Here is an 18,934-nt window from a genome sequence, read left to right on the forward strand (position 1 = left end):
CTGTGTCCCTCAGTGTCCCCCTGCCATCATCCTCTCCAGCAGCCACAGCCCGCACAGCTCTGGGAGACGGGGCGTGACCTCACCATGTTATCCAGGAAGTGACCTCACCATGTTATCCAGGAAGTGACCTCACCATGTTATCCAGGAAGTGACCTCACCATGTTATCCAGGAAGTGACATCACTATGTTATCCAGGAAGTGAAGCCTTGATGCAGTAGTAAGTGCAGGGGAAAAAAAAAACTTTATAACTTGTCCCGTAATAAGTGTATAATGGTGATTTGTATAACTTTGGGGGTGCAATACAATACTTTAATAAAAAATTTTGCGGGACTTCTCCTTTAATGACGTGACTGTTGTGAGAATAGGTTGGTTACTCTGGGTTCACACGTGTGTGTGTGTTTGTTTTTTGTCTAACATATATGTTAAAAGGAAAAACAACTAATGGTAAACATGATGCCATTTTATGCCATACTGCAGGATCATATATATTATATTATATAATTTTTTATTTTTTTTTTTGTAACAGAAAACATGGTTGACCACCACATTTTTCTGTACATAAAATTTTAAGTAGTGAAAAGGATGCAAAAACACAATGTGAACCTAGCCTTACTGGTAGGGGATGAGATCCAAAAGTACTTTCCAATGCAAACACCTATATGGCACAGAGGCAGATAGTAATGCAAACACAAGGAGCCAGTGTCCCCTCATTGCACCCCCTAGTGGTGGCCACCACCCAGCACCTTTTAGCAATTTCCATATTCTCCCATGACCAATTCATAAACCAATGGTTAGAAAAGTTGGTGATTGCAGAGTGACTACTACGGCACCAGCAAAGTCTGCCCCACCAGAGTTTAAAAAGTCCAGGGTGGGAACCACTTAGATATCTATTTTTATTTTTTTTTTATGGGGCACAGCCCTTTACCCCAAAAGAGAAGAGTACCTGCATCTCTTGATTGTACACTGTCATTTTTTGTGACAAGAATGGCCGTTGTTTGCAATTAAAACAGCCATTCTTGTCATAGTAAAATGTGTTGCAGTGAAGTCAATGCAAACAATGGCAATTCTCTTGTGGTGTGGACTAGGCCATGGGACGTGTCCTCTCCTTCCCGGTATAACCCGAGCTATAAGCCGCTGTAGTGCTCTTACTACATGACATTATTTTTATCCCTTTTGTGTTTCTGGTAATGAGCGGCTTCCATTACAATCTGTGATGCTTGTCGATAAACGCTTTGCCAGACGTTCCTGCGGCTTCCGAACCCGTTGTCATGGAAACACCAGCAATATGGGAAAATTCAATATGCCTCCATTCATTAAGATTTTCTTTTTTCTTCGATGTTTGGCGCAGACGATAAATTTTTTATTTATTTTATATAATGTTTCCACTTTGTTCTTTATAAACAGAAAATGCAAGACAAAGAGATTGCCCGCAGCCGCATCCCCCGCCTGGTTCTGCGGCCATACTTGCCAAAGCAGAAAGTTTCGCCATCTTCTGAATCTCCGTTCTCGGAGGAGGAAAGTAAAGACTTTAACCTGACTTCAAGCCGATCTGCAAGGACCATAAGTAGCAACAGCTTCTGCTCAGGTAATAACCATAGTCGTTTTGGGGGCAGGTTTAGGGGTTGGCTGACTAGGTCATTGCCCAGAACCCTGTATTCTATGCAGGCCTGAAGACTGGTTCCATACTGTCACAAATTGTTTAAACCTTACTGCCCCAGACCATTTAAAGGGGTAGTTTACAATTTATTTTTATTTTATTTTTTTCTGGTACCAGAGACTTGTAATTTGCTCCTATTAACAAATCTCAAGTCTTCCAGTACTTATACACAAATTAAAGCAAAAGTGATGTCACTACTACTGAAAAATACAATCCTATGGCAGTATGGATGATGAAAATTGCCAATAAATGTCATTTAGCGGGGTGATCACTCCTAAAGAAAAGTTCCATATAACCATACCTAAAAAAGAGAAAATATTTGGGAGGGCACTCACCATAAAACTTGACTTTTATTTTAATCCATTAAAATTCCATTAGGATGTGACTGACGGCAGACCATGTCCAGCAGGAAATGGTGTATTCTTTCCAGTCTGGAGAGCAGGAGAGGTTTTCTATGGGGATTTGCTCCTGCTCTGGACAGTTCCTGACATGGGACAGAGGAGGCAGCAGAGAGCACTGTGTCAGACTGGATAGAGTACACCACTTCCTGCAGGACATACAGCAGCTGATATATACTGGAAGACTTGAAATTTAAAAAGTAAAGTAGTTACATAGTTACACTTTTAGTTAAAGAGGGGTTGTTTAGGATCAGGATAAAATTATACTTACCTGCCTCTATACTAAATGATATTTAGCTATGCTAAGTTTCCATTTCCTTAGGGAATGGGACGCCTGGTGGGCCCGGTGCAAAGGCCTCAAGAGCGCCCCCCCCCAAACAAACAAAAAAAAAAGGGTTTACATTATGTAATAACCTCTCTGCTATGCATACACCATATATATCGTACCCACCCATACTGTACAGGCATATGTAGATCCACGGTGCTCATACATACAAACAGGCAATCGCTGACAGCAAAAGAGTGGGCAGCCCGAGACCCGGTGACTGCGATAGAGCAGGACAGGTAAGTATGAGTGTGTGGGGATATTAGATATATATTTCAGCCAGACCACTGTTATATCAAAGTATTACTATTAGTTGACACTAGAATACCCCTTTAAGGCTATAGTCACATACAGCACTATCATTTCTGAAAATCTGTTCCAATCACCAGAATGATGTGTAGGCATTTCTGCAAGTCCCAATCAGACAGATGGGGTAAGTCCTAGAACCTTCTGCAACAAATCTGAATATCTGTATTCTCAACATTTATTGCCTTTAGTACAACAGTGAATTAAAGGTAAAAATTTCAGTTTAACCCCCGAGTGCCAGGATGAATCTGAGGTGACCATAGGACAATATTTTTGGGATTTAAAAAAAATAAAGTTCTACTAGGTATATTTCCACCAGATCAGTGAGAGCGGCTCCATCTGTTCTGTTCTTTGAGCAATGCAAATATTAGGAGTGAGCTCCCTCCTGACTGTGAGCAGTGTGTGACTCCAGCACCCCCCTGGTAGGCCTTGCTGCCAGCGTGTACGTTCCAGCTAGTATCATGGGAGACCCTGTTTACCGCAGGACACCAGAACCACCTCCTTCCCTTCCTCCTCGTGCTTGGAGACAGGCCACCGGGCTCAGATGTCAGGCTGTGGAAAACATTCTGCCAGCAGCCGCATCTGGCTCTACACTCAGCAGCTAAATACATGGCTCCTGCTGGAAACTCCCAAGATACATTTTATTTATTATGATTTTGGCTGCGGCCTCCAAAGAGTTAGCGAGAAGAAGAAAAATTGCGGCTTCATTAACGTCTGTTTTCCCCAGAAATCACTTTTTTTTTTTTTTTTTTTTGGAAAGTTTGATGGGTCAGCTCTGAATGCAAAGTGTTCTGCTGAGTGTTTCCATAGACACATAATAGTAAGTGGAGGGGCAGCGTTCCTAGCTGTAATAAAAATAGTCCAAATAACACAGACTTCTATAGCTGAGAAGGAAATGCCTCATCCGTATTCAAACAGCTCCCATAGATGTATGCTTCAGCAATTTCTCAGTTTTATTATGCTTACTTCTATTTTAAAGGGGAACTCCTGTGATTTTTATTTTTTGTCCACTCCCCCCATTTTCATTATTTGAAAATGTTTAATTTAATTCTATTTAAAAATCTCCAGGCTTCCAGTGCTTATGTTGTATGTCCTGCATAGTGACATAACCTATCCAGTCTGACACAGAGCTCTCTGCTGCCACCTCTGTCCAGAGCAGAAGCAAATCCGCATAGAAAAACTCTCCTGCTCTGGACAGAGGTGGCAGCAGAGAGCACTGTCGTAATGAAGGGGAAAAAAAATAAAAATATGTATGGGTGTGTGTGTTATATAAAAAAAAAAGTTACTATTTTTTTTAATTTTTTTAGTAGCATCACATTCACTTCAATTCACTGTTTGAATCCCTTTAATAAGTCTTAGAACATAGATGGAAATTTGATAAGCCAAACCAGAGACTCTGCACAGCTCATACATGGGCACAGGTTCCATGTCTATCTAGTATTGGGCAGCTTTCTGTACACGTAGTACTGCCAGTCATTCATCATTCAGCAGGAACCTCTATTGTTCTTACTGACTAAAAATTAGTTATGGTCGGATGGTCACAGGTGCAGTGTTACAGTATTGTGTCCATTACATGTCCGGAAAGATTCTTACTTTGCTTGGAGGACGCTGTCCCTACTAGATGCCTGCAAGCAGAGAGATATTGAAACGTTGCCTTATCTAGATATACGCCCTTCTCCATAGACAGCAGCCCCAGGGCACTTTGCCCATTAAAGTGAATGAGTGGGCCAAGCTGTTCATAGCTCTCCACTAAATTGGGAGCATCTGATATCACTTTCAAGCTGCCTGAACAATGAGTCATCAGGGCGGTCTCCAGCATTTTCTCCCTGCCCCATCAGCCTCGACTGATAGACCTTTTTCTATTTTGGGTGTACTGCCCCAGTGACTCATGGTTCAGGTAGTATGCTCCCGTTAAAAGCATATTCCAGTATTGTGTAAAAAAAAAATAATAATAAATAAATATATATATAAAAAAATTCCCTTCCCTTTTTGCCAACACAGATATAAAAAAGGAGGATTCAGATAAATATGGTGTCATACAAATGTTATATAATGATATATAGTCTTTGTGATGGGTTTTTTTTGTTATTACTTTGCTATCTAGATGATACTGGTTGTCCCAGTAGTCAGTCTGTGTCCCCAGTCAAGACTCCCTCCGATGCTGGTATGAGCCCCATGGGATTCTGCACAGGGAGCGAGGATGACTACAGTCATAAGAGAGTCAATGTCGGCACCTTTGCAGATGGCAACGTTCAACCTGCCCGATACAAGAAGGAACTGAAGAGCGGACTTCTGAAGACTGGTAAATGCATATGTTAGATACAGAGTAACCCCTTCCTGTCTCTCCCCCCTCCCTGCACCATAGACTTGTATAGCTTCTAATCTGTTACTTTACGATTCCTAACCTGCTTGGCAACTAATTCTTTTTACTGATTTCAAGAGTGGGTGACCATGTGGTGGGAAGATACTTGGGATCTGGATCTTTTGTACAAGGCTTCTTAGCACTCCTTCTGACTCTCTATGCCAGTGTTTCTCAACTCCTCAACTCCAGTCTATGACCTGTTGGGGGTACTTGAGGACTGAAGAGAGACGCAATAGAGATAAATTCAATTGATACAACGCCCAGTAGGTAGAGTGCAGAGTTAAAGGTGTTATCCAGCTGTAGAAAAACATGGCCACTTTCTTCCAGAGACAGCACCGCTCTTGTCTCCAGTTTAGGTGTGGTTTGCAATTAAGCTCCATTTACTTCTATAAAAATGGGTTGCAAAACCTTCACCCAAACTGGAGACAAGAGTGGTGCTGTCTCTGGAAGAAAGAGGCCATGTTTTTCTAACCCTGGATAACCCCTTTAAGGTAAACTAAAAACTCTTACCTTCAAGGGCAACACACTTCATGGTGAACAAGGCCAGAAGCAGCTAGCTCCATTCACAGTGTAGTGGTGGTGACGTGTAACTGCAGCTCAGCTGTGAACAGGAGCTGAGCTGCAGTAACCAGGTCCGGCCACTAAACAGTGAATGTCGCTAGCTGCTTTTGGACCCATTCACTGTGTAGCAAGAGCACTGAATAGCTCCCTGCAGAACACTGCTCCCTGCTGACCATTGACTTATGACCTATACTGTAGACAAGCCATCAATCTGTTTTTAGGGTGGGTTCAGACTATATGGAATTCTCGCGGATAAATTCTGCCGAATTCCATTGCCTGTACGCGCTCATGGCCGCGTCAATTCTTTTGGCGAATAGCCGAATCAGCCGGCCCATAGAATGGCGTCTGTGGAGCCGGCGGAAAGGCGTGCAGCAGTGAGCGCCTTCTAGTGACGGATTTCGCCTGAATTTATCCCCGAAAATTCCTCAGTGTGAACCCACCCTTAGGGCCTATTCAACGGAGCGATAATCGGCCCAATTTGACCAATAATCTCTCCGTGGAATAGAGAGAACGATCAGCTGATGATCGTGTCATTGGCTGATTGCTAATTTAGGTTCAAACCTAAAATCATCGGTCGCCACCCGTGCATCGCTACGTGGAATAACTGTGCGTGGCAGGCGACCGACTATTTCAAAACACCATACATTACCTGTCCAGGCGTAGGTCTTCTCCTTCTCCCGGTCCCGCAGCTTCGGAGCTGCCTGTCTGAGCTGTCAGACCGCTTAGCCAATCACTGGCCAGGACTGCTGCGGCCAGTGATTGGCTGAGCAGTCTGTCAGTTCAGACAGGCTGCTTCTGCGTGGGACCGGGAGAAGACCTGCAGCCCGGAAAGGTAATGTATGGAACAAGGGCTGCAAGGACATCGGTAACTATGTCCCTGCAGCCCTTGCTAAACGATCGTCGGGCCGTGGTATAGGCCCAGTAAACGCTCGCTGATCTAGCAGATCGGTGCTCCTTTACATCATTGATCGGGCCCTGCTCGGCCTGTGGAATAGGACCCTTACAAAAAAAAACCCAGAGAGCTGCAGTACCAAATCTAACCACCTTGAAAAGAGTGGCACTGTTTCTGGGAAAGCAGACTGAGCTCCCCCTGCAGTATCCAGTTTGCATTGTTTTGCTGTGATGCTAATGCACATGCTGGCTCGCGTGGAGAATTGCGCTATGTAACCGGCTTTTACTTTAGTTTGTCATGGCTGTGGAAATAGTTTGTTATAGAAACAGTCTCTTGTTTAAACAAGTCACAGGGAGATGGATGTACAGCTCTGTAACAATGTTCTGCATTCACCCTCCGCACATGTCCGACTGTCATTCCCTTCTGTCTGCACATTCCTGGTGTTTTCCATGTCAGCTCTTTCAGTTTTCCTATAGAGGATGCCAGATTAGCGCTGGTTAGATGGATACAGTCGCATTACTGGTTGTTACCATTTAATTTTATTTATTTTCAAATCAACGGATGCTAGAGATTTGTAATTTGCTTCTGTTAAAAAATCTTCCAATACTTATCAGCTGCTGTATGTCCTGCAGGAAGTGACTTATTCTTTCTAGTCTGACACTGTGCTCTCTGCTGCCTCCTCTGTCCATGTCAGGAACTATCCAGAGCAGTAGCAAATCCCCATAGAAAACCTCTTCTGCTCTCCCGACCGGAAAGAATACTGTACTGTAGAGTACTGGATGACTTGAGATTTTTGATAAATGACAAATTTATCTAACTTTTTGGCACCAGTTGATTTGAGAGGTAAACATTTGGTGAACTACCCCCTTTTAAAAGCTTATCCAGGATTGGTAAAAGTCTGGCTATTTTCTTACAAAAAACAGCGCCACCCCTGTCCTCAGGTCTTATGTGGTATTAGTCTCGTCAAAGGAACTTGGCTGCAAAACCCCACCCAAACAAAGCACAAGAGATGATAAATTGGCTATATTTGCTGTAACCAGAATACCCCTTTAAATTTGGTTATGTTTAAAGAACATTTACGTACAAGCAAGGAAAAGGGTGAGGTTCTCTATCCACCTAGCTGGTATTCACATGTAAGTAAGGAACAAAAGTAAAGGAAGGGTGTATTATATTGACTAAAATAGATGTTCCTGTTCCAGGAAGGAGATTCATTTTCAGGATTTTAATATATTGTAATAAAAAAAGGGGTAACTAAAACACAGAGAAGCAAATGTTTAGAAAGTTCCAGAGCAACAAGTCGTCTTACTAGATATGAAGGGGGGGGGGGGGGTGGGGGGGAGATTTATCAAACATGGAGGAAAGTGAAACTGGCCCAGTTGCCCCTAGCAACCAATCAGATTCCACCTTTCATTCCTCACAGATTCTTTGGAAAATGAAAGGTGGAATCTGATTGGTTGCTAGGGGCAACGGAGCCAGTTTCACTTTACACCATGTTTGATAAATTTCCCCCATTGTGCGTGCCTCATATAAAGAGAGACTGCAATTTTAAACTGTGGCCTTCCAGCTGTTGAAAAACTACAATTCCCATCATGCCTGGAGAGATGAAGCTTTAGATTTGGCTGTCTGGGCATGATGGGAATTGTAGTTTTGTTCTGTAGAAGCCTTATTAGAATGGGTAGGTGAAGGGTTACAATCAATATGGCTGCACCACTTGTCATCTTTGACTACAAAAGAGAAAGAAGTGCAATTATCTCTGACTGACTAAAGCACCGTTACCAAGCTTCAGCCAATAACTAACCGTCTCACTTACTCATTTATGGTCTGTTTTATGTAGAAATCCCCTTTAATAAAAAAAAAATGCACCTCGAAGAAAGCAGGTGGTTAATGTCTATAGGAGTCATGTGACATACAACTTATGGATCTTCAAATGCCCTTCAAGAACAACTTATGGATCTTCAAATGCCCTTCAAGAAGAGCTAGGTCACAGCACAGTCCCCTCCATTTCAAGTATATAGTTGTTGTTGCCTACAGACAGTGATAGCCAGTATATGCTTAAAGGGATTATTCAGGCTTGCAAAAACATGGCTGCTTTCTTCCAGAAACAGCGCCACTATTGTCCTCGGGTTGTATGCATTATTGAAGCTCAATGGAACATAGCTGCAATACCAACAAGATCCTGAGGTCGGGTGTGGCGCTCTGTTTGGAAGAAAGCAGTTATGTTTTTCTTATCTGCTCTAATTGTAGGACAGGGATAAGTGAACCTTCGGCCCTCCAGCTGTTGCAAGGCTGTCCAGGCATGATGGGCATTGTAGTTTTGCAACAGCTGGAGGGCTGAAGGTTCCCCATCCCTGTGGCTGCCCTCACATCATGATCACTGGACACCCATCAGCGAAACAGAGGGGGAACGTCCCACCAACTTCTTCCCTTTAAGGCTATGTGCACACTGAGCAATTCTCGAGGAATTGTAGCTGAAAGTTTTCAGGCAGAATTCAAGCAGAATTTAAGCCCCCCATTGACTACTATAGGATTTCTCTAGCAGATCTACAGCAGAAAATTCTGCTCGGAAATTCTGCAGTGTGAACAACAGAGCAGAAAACCCATTGAACACAATGGGACTTTGCTCTGCACATTTTTTTACGGGAGGAATTTCAAGCTGAATTTTGAGCTGAATTTCAAGCTGAATTCCTCGCCTTTTCCTCAGTGTGCACATACCCTTAGGGTGGGTTCAGACTACGGAATTCCCGTGGATAAATTCCGCGCAATTCCGTTGTCTGTACGCGCTCCCGGCCGCGCACCTCTCCGCCTGTGCCATAGACACCATTCTATGCACGGGTGGATTCCGCAATCCGCCGAAAGAATTGACACGTCAATTCTTTCGCCGGATTGCGGAATCAGCCGGACCATATAATGGTATCTATGGAGCCGGCGGAAAGGTGCGCGGCCGTGAGCGCATTCTAGCGACTGAATTCGGCGGAATTGATCCGCTACAATTCCGTAGTCTGAACTTGCCCCAAGGGTAGGTGCACACTACAGAATCTTGACGGAATACCCTACAGCGCCCGCGAGCTGCGGAATCCGCGGGGGTTCCATTGTGTGCACATACCCTCAGCATCTCCTAGTGGGCATAGGGTGTTTTTATATTTTTTTTAAGCAGCTCGTTTTGTCACAGACTCTTTTAGTATCCCGTATGTTTTTGGCTGCGTTTCTTCCCATCGTGTCTCCATTCTCTATATACCCTGGATGTAATATATTTCCTTCCAGCTCGGCAGCTGTTGCTCGCTCCCTTAGCTGATGGCTGCGGCTCTGCCTTTCTTCTCTGTTGTCATGGAGCCGTCTCATTTTGCTTACTTGACCTGCGAGCACAAGGATGCATTAAAGTCTGTCTCCATGGCAACACCGGCACAGAATGCATGCTCCTCCAGGAGAAGGGATATATATATATACACACACTACATCTGGTATCCAGTGCATGCTGCCCAGGACCTCCTTTGTTTTCAATCCCCCTTCGGGCCCTATTCCACCATACGATTATCGTTTGCATAATTGTTAACTATTAACGATCTCAAACGACCGCTATTGTGAAAGACCTGAAAACGTTCAGTCATTTCCATGGAACGATAATCGTTACTTATGATCGTAATTGCGATAAGTTTTTTCTTGGCTATTTATTCGCTATTGCGTTTGTATCTATTGCGAATGACGTCTTATTCAATGCGAACGATTTGCGACCGTTTTGCGAACGAGCAACGATAAAAATAGGTCCAGGTCTTATAAAACGATCAACGATTTCTCGTTCGGTCGTTAATCGTTAACTGCATTTCAACCAAACTATTATCGTTTAGATTCGAACGATTTAATGATAATCTGAACGATAATCGTCCGGTGGAAGAGGGCCCTTATTGTCATTATTTTTTATTTATTTATTTTAAAGTGGTTCAAAATCTTTCATGTTCAGATAATTTGATACACAATGAGGAGCAAATCAATTATACGTGGTGGTGGTTTTAATGAAGAAAAAAAAATTCAACATTTGAAGTTTTGATCTTTTGGGGGTTTTGGGTTGCTGTTTTTTTTTTTGTTTTTATGTTTTTTTTCCCCTTGAGCCATAATGTCGCCATATTGTAGCATTTTTAGTACACGCAGCACACAAACCTTCTGTCAGAGTTTCCAATACTTTTGATAGCAATATTACAATATTACACCCAGGGGCTTAGCTAGGATGCACGGGGCCCCCCACTTCCCTATGCACAACACAAAGCACTGTGTGTATACTGCTGGTGCACTGATAACCTCTGACCTCAGCAAGGAGCTTTGCACATTTTCCTTTCATATTTGATTGCACAGCTGAAGAACAGAGGTCAGAGGTTTTCAGTGCAGTGAAGCAGAGATCTGTCTTCTGCTTGTTAACCCTTTTTTTGTAAGTAAACATTGGGTCACTTACACACTGCAGTACATAAAGGGTTAAGCAGAAGGACAGACGCTCTTATCTTCTCCCCTGGGCCCCCCCTCCTGCACGGGCCCCATAACTGCCTACCCTGCCTCTATGGTAGCTACGCCACTGGCACCACTGTTCCCATTGTCAAATGTATAGAAAGAGCAAAAGTGTTGGAAGGCAGTAACTAGATTCATCGGTCACTTTAGACCTACTCTACGACAGACTTGTCTTATTCTCAATGTCCGCATCGTCCAGTATTAGGCCCTATATAAATCGCTGGTCAGACCACATAAGGAATACTGTGTATAATTTTGGGCGCCTGTATATAAGGACAAAGCTAAACTGGAGCGGGTGTAGAGGAGGGCGACAAAGGTCATCAGCGGAATGAGAGTTCTTGCCTTCCTTTGGATAAACACAGTAAGGTTTCTGTAGGTTGAACTTGAAGGTTGAAGGGGTACTCCGGCGAAAGTCTTTTTCTTTCAAATCAACCAGTTTCAGAAAGTGTTATACAGATTTGTTTTGTACTTCTATTTTTAAAAAAAATCTCAAGTATTCCCGTACTTATCAGCTGCTGTATGTCCTGCAGGAAGTGGTGTTTCAGCCTGACACAGTGCTCTCTGCTGACATCTCTGTCCAAGACAGGAAGTGTCTTTTAACTAAACAGCTGCATTTTGGATTGTTAATGGCCAATCAACCAACCAATCACAACACCTTTTCAACTGCAGGATACAAAATGAAAGCTGCACACTGATTGGTAGACAATTTTCTTAATCTGCCTGTGAATCTAATCAATATTCTGGCTCTGTCTTGGTGACTACTGAATTACACTGTCAGTATAGGAACTGATCTTCTAACAGGGCTCATCACACAATAAACTGCAGCCAGTGACCATTACATGCCTATGAGGATTATGAACATTAGTTTGGCTTTTAGACTAATTGCAATATTGATAAAAAAAATTTTAAAAAAGTAATATCCTGGTCATAAACCAGCAATACCCGTGCAACCTGTAGTCATTGGCGCTATCCTCTTGGGATCCTTAATAGCCAGTCAGCATGTTCCTGCCAGTACACGGGCTGTGCACTCCCTTGACACTACTCCTAGTTATCATTTGTTGCTTAGGTTATATCAAGTTCATTCTGTTAGATAGCAATATCCCTTTAGTTCCTTAAAGCTTTGCTTTGGCTGTCCGGGCATGATGGGAATTGTAGTTTTGCAACAGCTGAAGGGCCGAAGGTTCCCCATCCCTGCCTTAGGGTGCCTTCACACCTACCGTATCGCAGTAGAAAATCCGCTGCGGATCCGCGGCAGATTTAACTAAATGAATGAACACAGCATTAAATATGCACTGTCAAATCCGCTGCGGATCCGCAGCAGATTTGTAAGTGCGGATTTAGTGCTGTGTTCATTCATTTAGTTAAATCCGCTGCGGATCCGCAGCGGATTTTCTACTGCGATACGGTAGGTGTGAAGGCACCCTTAAAGGGTTTACCCAGGAAAAAAAAGTTTGTGTATTTGCAATCCAGTTCCGTTGACGTGAATGGAGTGAAGTTGTAATATCTTACACAACCTGAGGACAGATGTGGTGCTGCGGTTACAGCCAATGACTCACAGGAGTGTCTTCTCTGATCAGTCATTCATTTTTCAGTTGTTTTTATTTAGCCCAGGCAGCCATGATAACTTTTGCAGCCTTGTCTTGTTTCCACAGAATCTCCCAGACAAACATCTTTGGTTCCTCATATTTCCAGCATTCTTCCTGTTTCTCACCTACACAAACTACTATCCATAGTGCCTCAATCGCCACGCCCCTTACCCCATACAGTAATAGCGGCCACATACACTACAGAAATAGTACCCATCACCAACAGTTCCCCTTGTATGTCTCCATACAGTAATCAGAAGCCAACATGTTTAGCTGGAAGGTAGCCCCCTGGTATGAAGTACAGTTTCATGTTACACCCCCCCCTCCCCCCCCCCCCCCCCATGTTAACTAGGTGGGCAGACCACTTATAGTTGATATGTACCCCTTCACTCTCAAAGGAGAAGTCCAGTTATTAACATTTTGTATTCCCCCCCCCAATATACACTTATTACGGGAAATGCTTATAAAAGTGCTTTTTTTCCCTGCCTTTACTGCTGAATCAAGGCTTCACTTCCTGGATATCATGGTGATGTCACTTCCTGGATAACATGGTGATGTCACAACCCGACTCCCAGAGCTGTGTGGGCTGTGGCTGCTGGAGAGGATGATGGCAGGGGGACACTGAGGGACACAGGGCACTGGGGGGACACTGAGCATCCCTCTGTTATCATCCTCTCCAGCAGCCACATCCCGCACAGCTCTGGGAGTCGGGTTGTGACATCACCATGTTATCCAGGAAGTGACATCACCCTGTTATCCAGGAAGTGAAGCCTTAAAGCAGTAGTAAGTGCAGGGGGGAAAACACTTTTATAAGCATTTCCCGTAATAAGTGTATATTGGTAATTTGTATAACTTTTGGGGGGGCCAATACAATACCTAAATAAAAACTTTCGCTAGACTTCTCCTTTAATCGGTCTGTCTTTTGTTGCAAGAAATGAAGAAATGTTAACAAAGAAGGAAAAAAAAAAAAAAAACACCTGCTTTCTCCCCGCACACACAGGCTCAGTCCGATCCCCTGAGGGCAGCATGATGATATGACATCGCTCCACTTAGCTTATGTGCAGTCTTTAATATTGAACAGGCCTCGGAGCAGAGAGCTATAAACTCTGCTCCTGGTCTACCATACCAGAAAGTGCACAAAACATCCTGATGTGAGCTAATGTCAGGACCCTGGGCAGCCCTAGCGCTGGGAGGGTTGCCTGGCCATGAAACACCTGGGTGGTCCACTGTGAGACTCAAAAGACCGACCCACTAGGAATCTGGCATGTTGGGCAGATTATCAGTCCGGGCCTCGCTTTGGTCTGAATGATTGCAGAGATTACCAGAGATCTTTGGCCAAAAATATTCTAAAGGATATTTCCAGAAATAGTGGCCCAGTGGTTAGCACTGTAGCCTTGAAGCGCTGGGGTCCTGGGTTCAAATCCCACCAAGGGACACATCTGCAAAGAGTTTGTACGTTCTCTCTGTGTTTGTGTGGGTTTCTTCCGGGTACTCCGGTTTCCTCCCACTCACAAAAACATACAGATATACAAATTAACAATTATAAACAATTATTATTTATATCACAGTTCCTAAGGCAGCTGGACTGTGACCACCCAGCATATAGTTGCAACTCTCCAAGCCCAGTGTTGGATCAGACATAGAGTATCCCTTGATGTATTCTGGAACTTGGGTCTCGTCAAAAATTTACATTTCAACTGTCCCCTCCTAGGTTGTAACTGTGTGAGATGTTTTTGTAAAGGAAGGGGGGGGGGGGGGTTGAGGGAGAGTTTAAAAGGTTTAATGTGCAGCTAATGACAGATATGTGCTGCACAACACAGAACATAATGTGCTCCGATACTCCTGAATTATTACAGGAAGACAACACACCGGGACCAGCAGGTGACAACTTGGGCAGACGATAGAATTCCATTGCTCTTATATAGCGGAGGCCTTCCAGACGATATTACGCCTGATCTTTTCGCTTATCCTGTTCATGCTTCTATTGCAGGTGTTTGGCAGAATATTTAGGTTTTTTTCTTTTTTTTTTTTTTTTTTTTTTTTAGGAAGTGAAGCGGACTTCAGTTCATCCAGCAGTACCGGCAGCATATCTGCTCCAGAGGTTCATATAAATGCTGTGTCAGGAGGCAAGAAGACCTCATTCTCCCGCAAGTAAGGATATGTTGACTCCATGTCTGTTTATGTTGAACGTTCTGTCCTATCTACAAGCAGGATCTTATAGAACAGTGGGAGCTGAGCAGGCAGATACATAGGGTAGTTTTGTCAGAAAATATTCATAGTAATTGATTCACTTTCTCTTACTGAGTGTATGAATCCATTAGGTAGTTCTGAACTGATCACTTTTTTTTTTTTTTTTTTTTGTTAGAGATACTTTATGTCGGACACCATTCTATCTATTGCTGAGGTAACAAAATCTTGGCTAAATAACCACCACAACCACCACCTGTAGGGTGGCTACTGTAGTAGTGTATATGTAATCCAGGACTACAACTCCTAACTTGTACTTGGTGGGGTTTGTAGTCCTACAACAGATAAAAGATTCCGAAAATAGTTTGATAACATAAGTAATTGGTAGACACTGAGCCACCATGCTGCCCAGAAGACACTTGTAGTAATACAGACATTTCCCTGCTTATGGGTAGAGGGGGCGTGGCTAGATTCAGAACATAGGGGGTGTGGCTAGATTCAGAACCGAGGGGGTGGGGCTATAGGCCTGCAGAGCTGTGATGTCACCGCTGACCCCTGTGACCTGGAAGTTCTTTGTTAACGAACACAAATAGCAGCAAGAGGCGGGCCCGTGACAGAGGGGCGAAAAAATGTTAAAGGAAACAACTTGGGGAAATATTAGAAATTTCCAATAATTTTTTTTTTTTTTTTTTTTTTTTTTTTTTTTTTTTTTGGGATGATCTCTTTAATTATAATGACTTTCTAAAAGTAATTTTATTTTTCACTAGCAAAATACCTTGAAAAAACAAACAAAAAAAACTGATATTTTGTACAGACACGTCAAAACTTTTGATTGTTCAGACATGAGCCGGAAAAAGTCCACATGTTAGTGTTCTCTCCCAGCTCTGTGTCATGTGACCTGGACGGGTTCCCAATGTGTAAGTCTGTGTGGTCGTCCAAGAGTCATAGACAGAACGCGGAGAGGAGCATGGGGCAGCTCATTCTATTGATCGGCAAACACTCAGATACCAACTCATAAAATTTCTTTAAGGGTTATTCCTATTTTTGTGTGCAATAAAAAAAAGGGGGTCTGCCAATATGGCATAACCTGATGGAGCTCATGCCTGGTAACTGGTGATTTCTTTATCCAATTTGCTATGTAAATAACAGTGTGACTCATTACAGGATAAGCAGGTTGATTATTTTAATATTACACAGGAAAGGGTTTGGAAGGTCTAAAAGTACACTAGCTAGGACATTTAAAAAAAAAAAAAGTTTGCATGCTCTTTGCTGTATTCCAGCAGTTGTAGGTGCACAGTTGGCCACTAGGGGCAGTAAAAGAAACAATTTGAAGGTATCCACCCACTATTCCATATGTATTTCCATGATGGGTGGTACTGTTCTAGAAGTAAACGTATTAACCCATTTTAAGTTAAGACTACTTGTTGTTTTCGGATGAGAGCGCCTAAAAGGAGCCAAAGCTTGGAGTATACCCTTAAAATATTGGAAAGCTTCTGTTTACCTCACTTTCCATACATAAGGCAGCTGTATAGTAGTAGATGTACAATGGGCGCTTTAAAAGTACCACGTGCATGAACAAGCGAAAACTAGCGCGTCTCGCCATATAAAAGCACATCCACTCTTTTACAATCCCATTACTCCTCTTCCTCCTTCTTTCTTCTTCCTCCTTCTTTCTTCTTCCTCCCTCTCCATTGGCTGTGTCTCGGCCACATACCCTATAATGGCATTCTTGGTTTTACTTAATAAATTCTACCATCCTTATTTCTGAAATACAAATACACCACACCCTGCTGTATCTGTCCCCGCACCTCTGTGTATAAGGAGCACAGTACAGCGATTGTATTGCCCGTGGGCTCCTTGGATTGGACTTGTAGTATATTTCTGCTCTTATCTCTTTGATACATGTGGTGGTTTATATCCAGGTTCCTGACCGATAAGCTTTTCTATTTACCCTTATGAATAGGCTAATTGAATTGTAAGGTTATGTAGACTTTTATCACTAACCAGGAGCCCATCCATAGTCCAAGAGCTTTTATTAATAGGGAAATACAATATAAGTGTGTGGTTATAGTAGCAGCATTTCATAAACCCGAATACTGGAGTTGAGCAACTCTACCTTTTAAATGATTCCAGTCCACTTTAATAAAGAAGGTGTATTGATTGGCAGCTGAAATCCTTACACGCAGCTTAAAGCTCATGCCTTTTTAACATGTATAGGTTTATATCTTTGTTTCCATGAAAAGACTACAAACTAACCTTATGTAGCCTGATTTTACAGCCGGGCTTTCTTGTTTCCCCTTCTTGTTTCAAGAACATACCAGTTGTTGTTAGATGGAAACAACTATGACTGCAGGATCAGACAACGCAGTTTGTAGTCTGTTACTATGGAGACATACCGGTCTGCATAGAGGCTGTAGACTAAAAGCAGGGAACTTTTAATTGCACTTGTATATAATGAGTGAATGCTTACTGCATTAAGACTAAGGGGCCTATTCCAGGGAGTGATGATCGGGCGGATTGGCCCGATTCGGGCGAATTTTTTTATTTTTTTATTTTTTTTTTTTTTTTTTTTTTTTTTTTTTTCGCTCAGTGGAATAGAGAAAACGATCAGCTGATCGTGTCATCGGCTGATCGTTTATTTAGACCCAAACCTAAAATCATCGGTCACCAACAACGCATGGCTTCGTAGAATAGCGATGTGCAGCAGGCGACCAACGATTTGAGAAGCAGCATACATTACCTAGCAGGGCTTCTCCTCCACTCCGTCTTCCTCCCCAGGTCCCGCGGCCAGTGATTGGCCAAGCGGTCTGACAGCTCAGTCAGGCCGCTCCGGAGTTGATGCTGCGCCACGGGCCCGGGAAGGAAGACGGAGTGGAGGAGAAGCCCTGTTAGGTAATGTATGATGCTGCAAGGGCTGAAAGGACATTGGTAACGATGTCTCTGCAGCCCTTGCTAATCAATCATCGAGCCGTGGAATAGGCCCAGTAAACGAGCGCCAATCTAGCAGATCGGCGCTCATTTACACTGTTGATCGGGCCCGTGGGCCCTAATAACAAATGTCGTTGTAGTTCCTATTAAGCAAACTTGCCAAAAGTTGCCAAAAGAGATGATCAAAAGCCCTGATGTTCAGGTTCGTACAAACTCAAACCATTTGGTATTTGACTCCTGCAATCTTCCCATTCCGTGGGGAAGGTGGAGACAGCCCGAGTCCCGCCTGGAAAACAGGAATACAGCCTGGGCATTTTCCTGTTTATTAGAGTCCTCCAGAAACCACCAAGTAGTGGCCCAACATATCCTATATGTTGCACTCTTGCCTAGGCGACTTGTATCTTTACTACAAAGGTAAAGGAGGACCAAAGACGTTTAGCTGGAAATCTTAAAGTGAACATAACATCATAGGTTAACCTTCAAAGTTAGGTGGTGTTCAGGTGGTGGGGACATGGGTAGAACATGTATAACCTCTGCTAGATATACAGCAATGGTGATGCAGGCAGGGGTCTATTAAGTGAGAACATATTTTACCTATACATACTGTATGAATTCTTGATGGCATACGTTTCTCCTCTCTCCTACTGTGGAAGGCTGCCTTACCGTACAGAGCCTCCGAAACGCGTCTCCAGGATTACCACTGAGAGGTGACTGCATGTAGACCTCTGCCATCTATGTGTCTATCATTGTGTGTAATCCCTGTGGAGTTATGGTGCACAGTCACATAGATGTGAATGAATGGTACTACTTCACGGTCTCCATTAGTGCTACCTTCATTGTGATCATATATTGTGGAATCACATACAGTATTCTATACAGCACTATAATACAGTGTTATCGGGCACGGTAAGCTTGCTGGTACAAACGTAGCAGCTCGGGGCCATTGTTATATTAAAAGGGGGTTATCTTCTAAAAAACAGCACCCACCCCTGTTCTCGGGTTGTGTGTGGTATTACAGTTCTGCTACATTGACTTCAATGGAACGGAGCTGCAATACCACATACAACCTGAGGAAAAGAGTGATGCTGTTTGTGAAAGAAAGAAGCCATGTTGTTTTTGTTAGCTATATAAATGGTTATTGCTCTCTGTTATAACTCAAATTGGAATTAATTACATATATTACAAATATTACATATAATATTTGTGTATGTAGATGGACAGTATGTGTAATAGGGAGATTT

The 18,934-nt window shown here is 43.1% G+C and overlaps 1 protein-coding gene across 7 annotated transcripts in view; it reads left to right on the top strand.

The window, feature by feature from the left end:
• Window positions 1-18,934, top strand: part of SYBU (syntabulin) — a 121,232-nt gene that overhangs the window by 96,102 nt on the left and 6,196 nt on the right. For 5 of the 7 annotated variants that reach the window (XM_069957180.1, XM_069957181.1, XM_069957182.1 and 2 more), the window contains exons 3-6: window positions 1,405-1,585; window positions 4,791-4,988; window positions 14,624-14,729; window positions 18,347-18,400. In XM_069957180.1, coding sequence (XP_069813281.1) covers window positions 1,405-1,585; window positions 4,791-4,988; window positions 14,624-14,729; window positions 18,347-18,400 — 539 coding nt within the window. The remainder of the gene's footprint in view (window positions 1-1,404; window positions 1,586-4,790; window positions 4,989-14,623; window positions 14,730-18,346; window positions 18,401-18,934) is intronic. The other 2 variants (XM_069957183.1, XM_069957184.1) reach the window with 1 other exon arrangement.

This window comes from Dendropsophus ebraccatus, chromosome 2, assembly GCF_027789765.1.
Source record: "Dendropsophus ebraccatus isolate aDenEbr1 chromosome 2, aDenEbr1.pat, whole genome shotgun sequence".
Classification (NCBI taxonomy): Eukaryota; Metazoa; Chordata; class Amphibia; order Anura; family Hylidae; genus Dendropsophus; species Dendropsophus ebraccatus.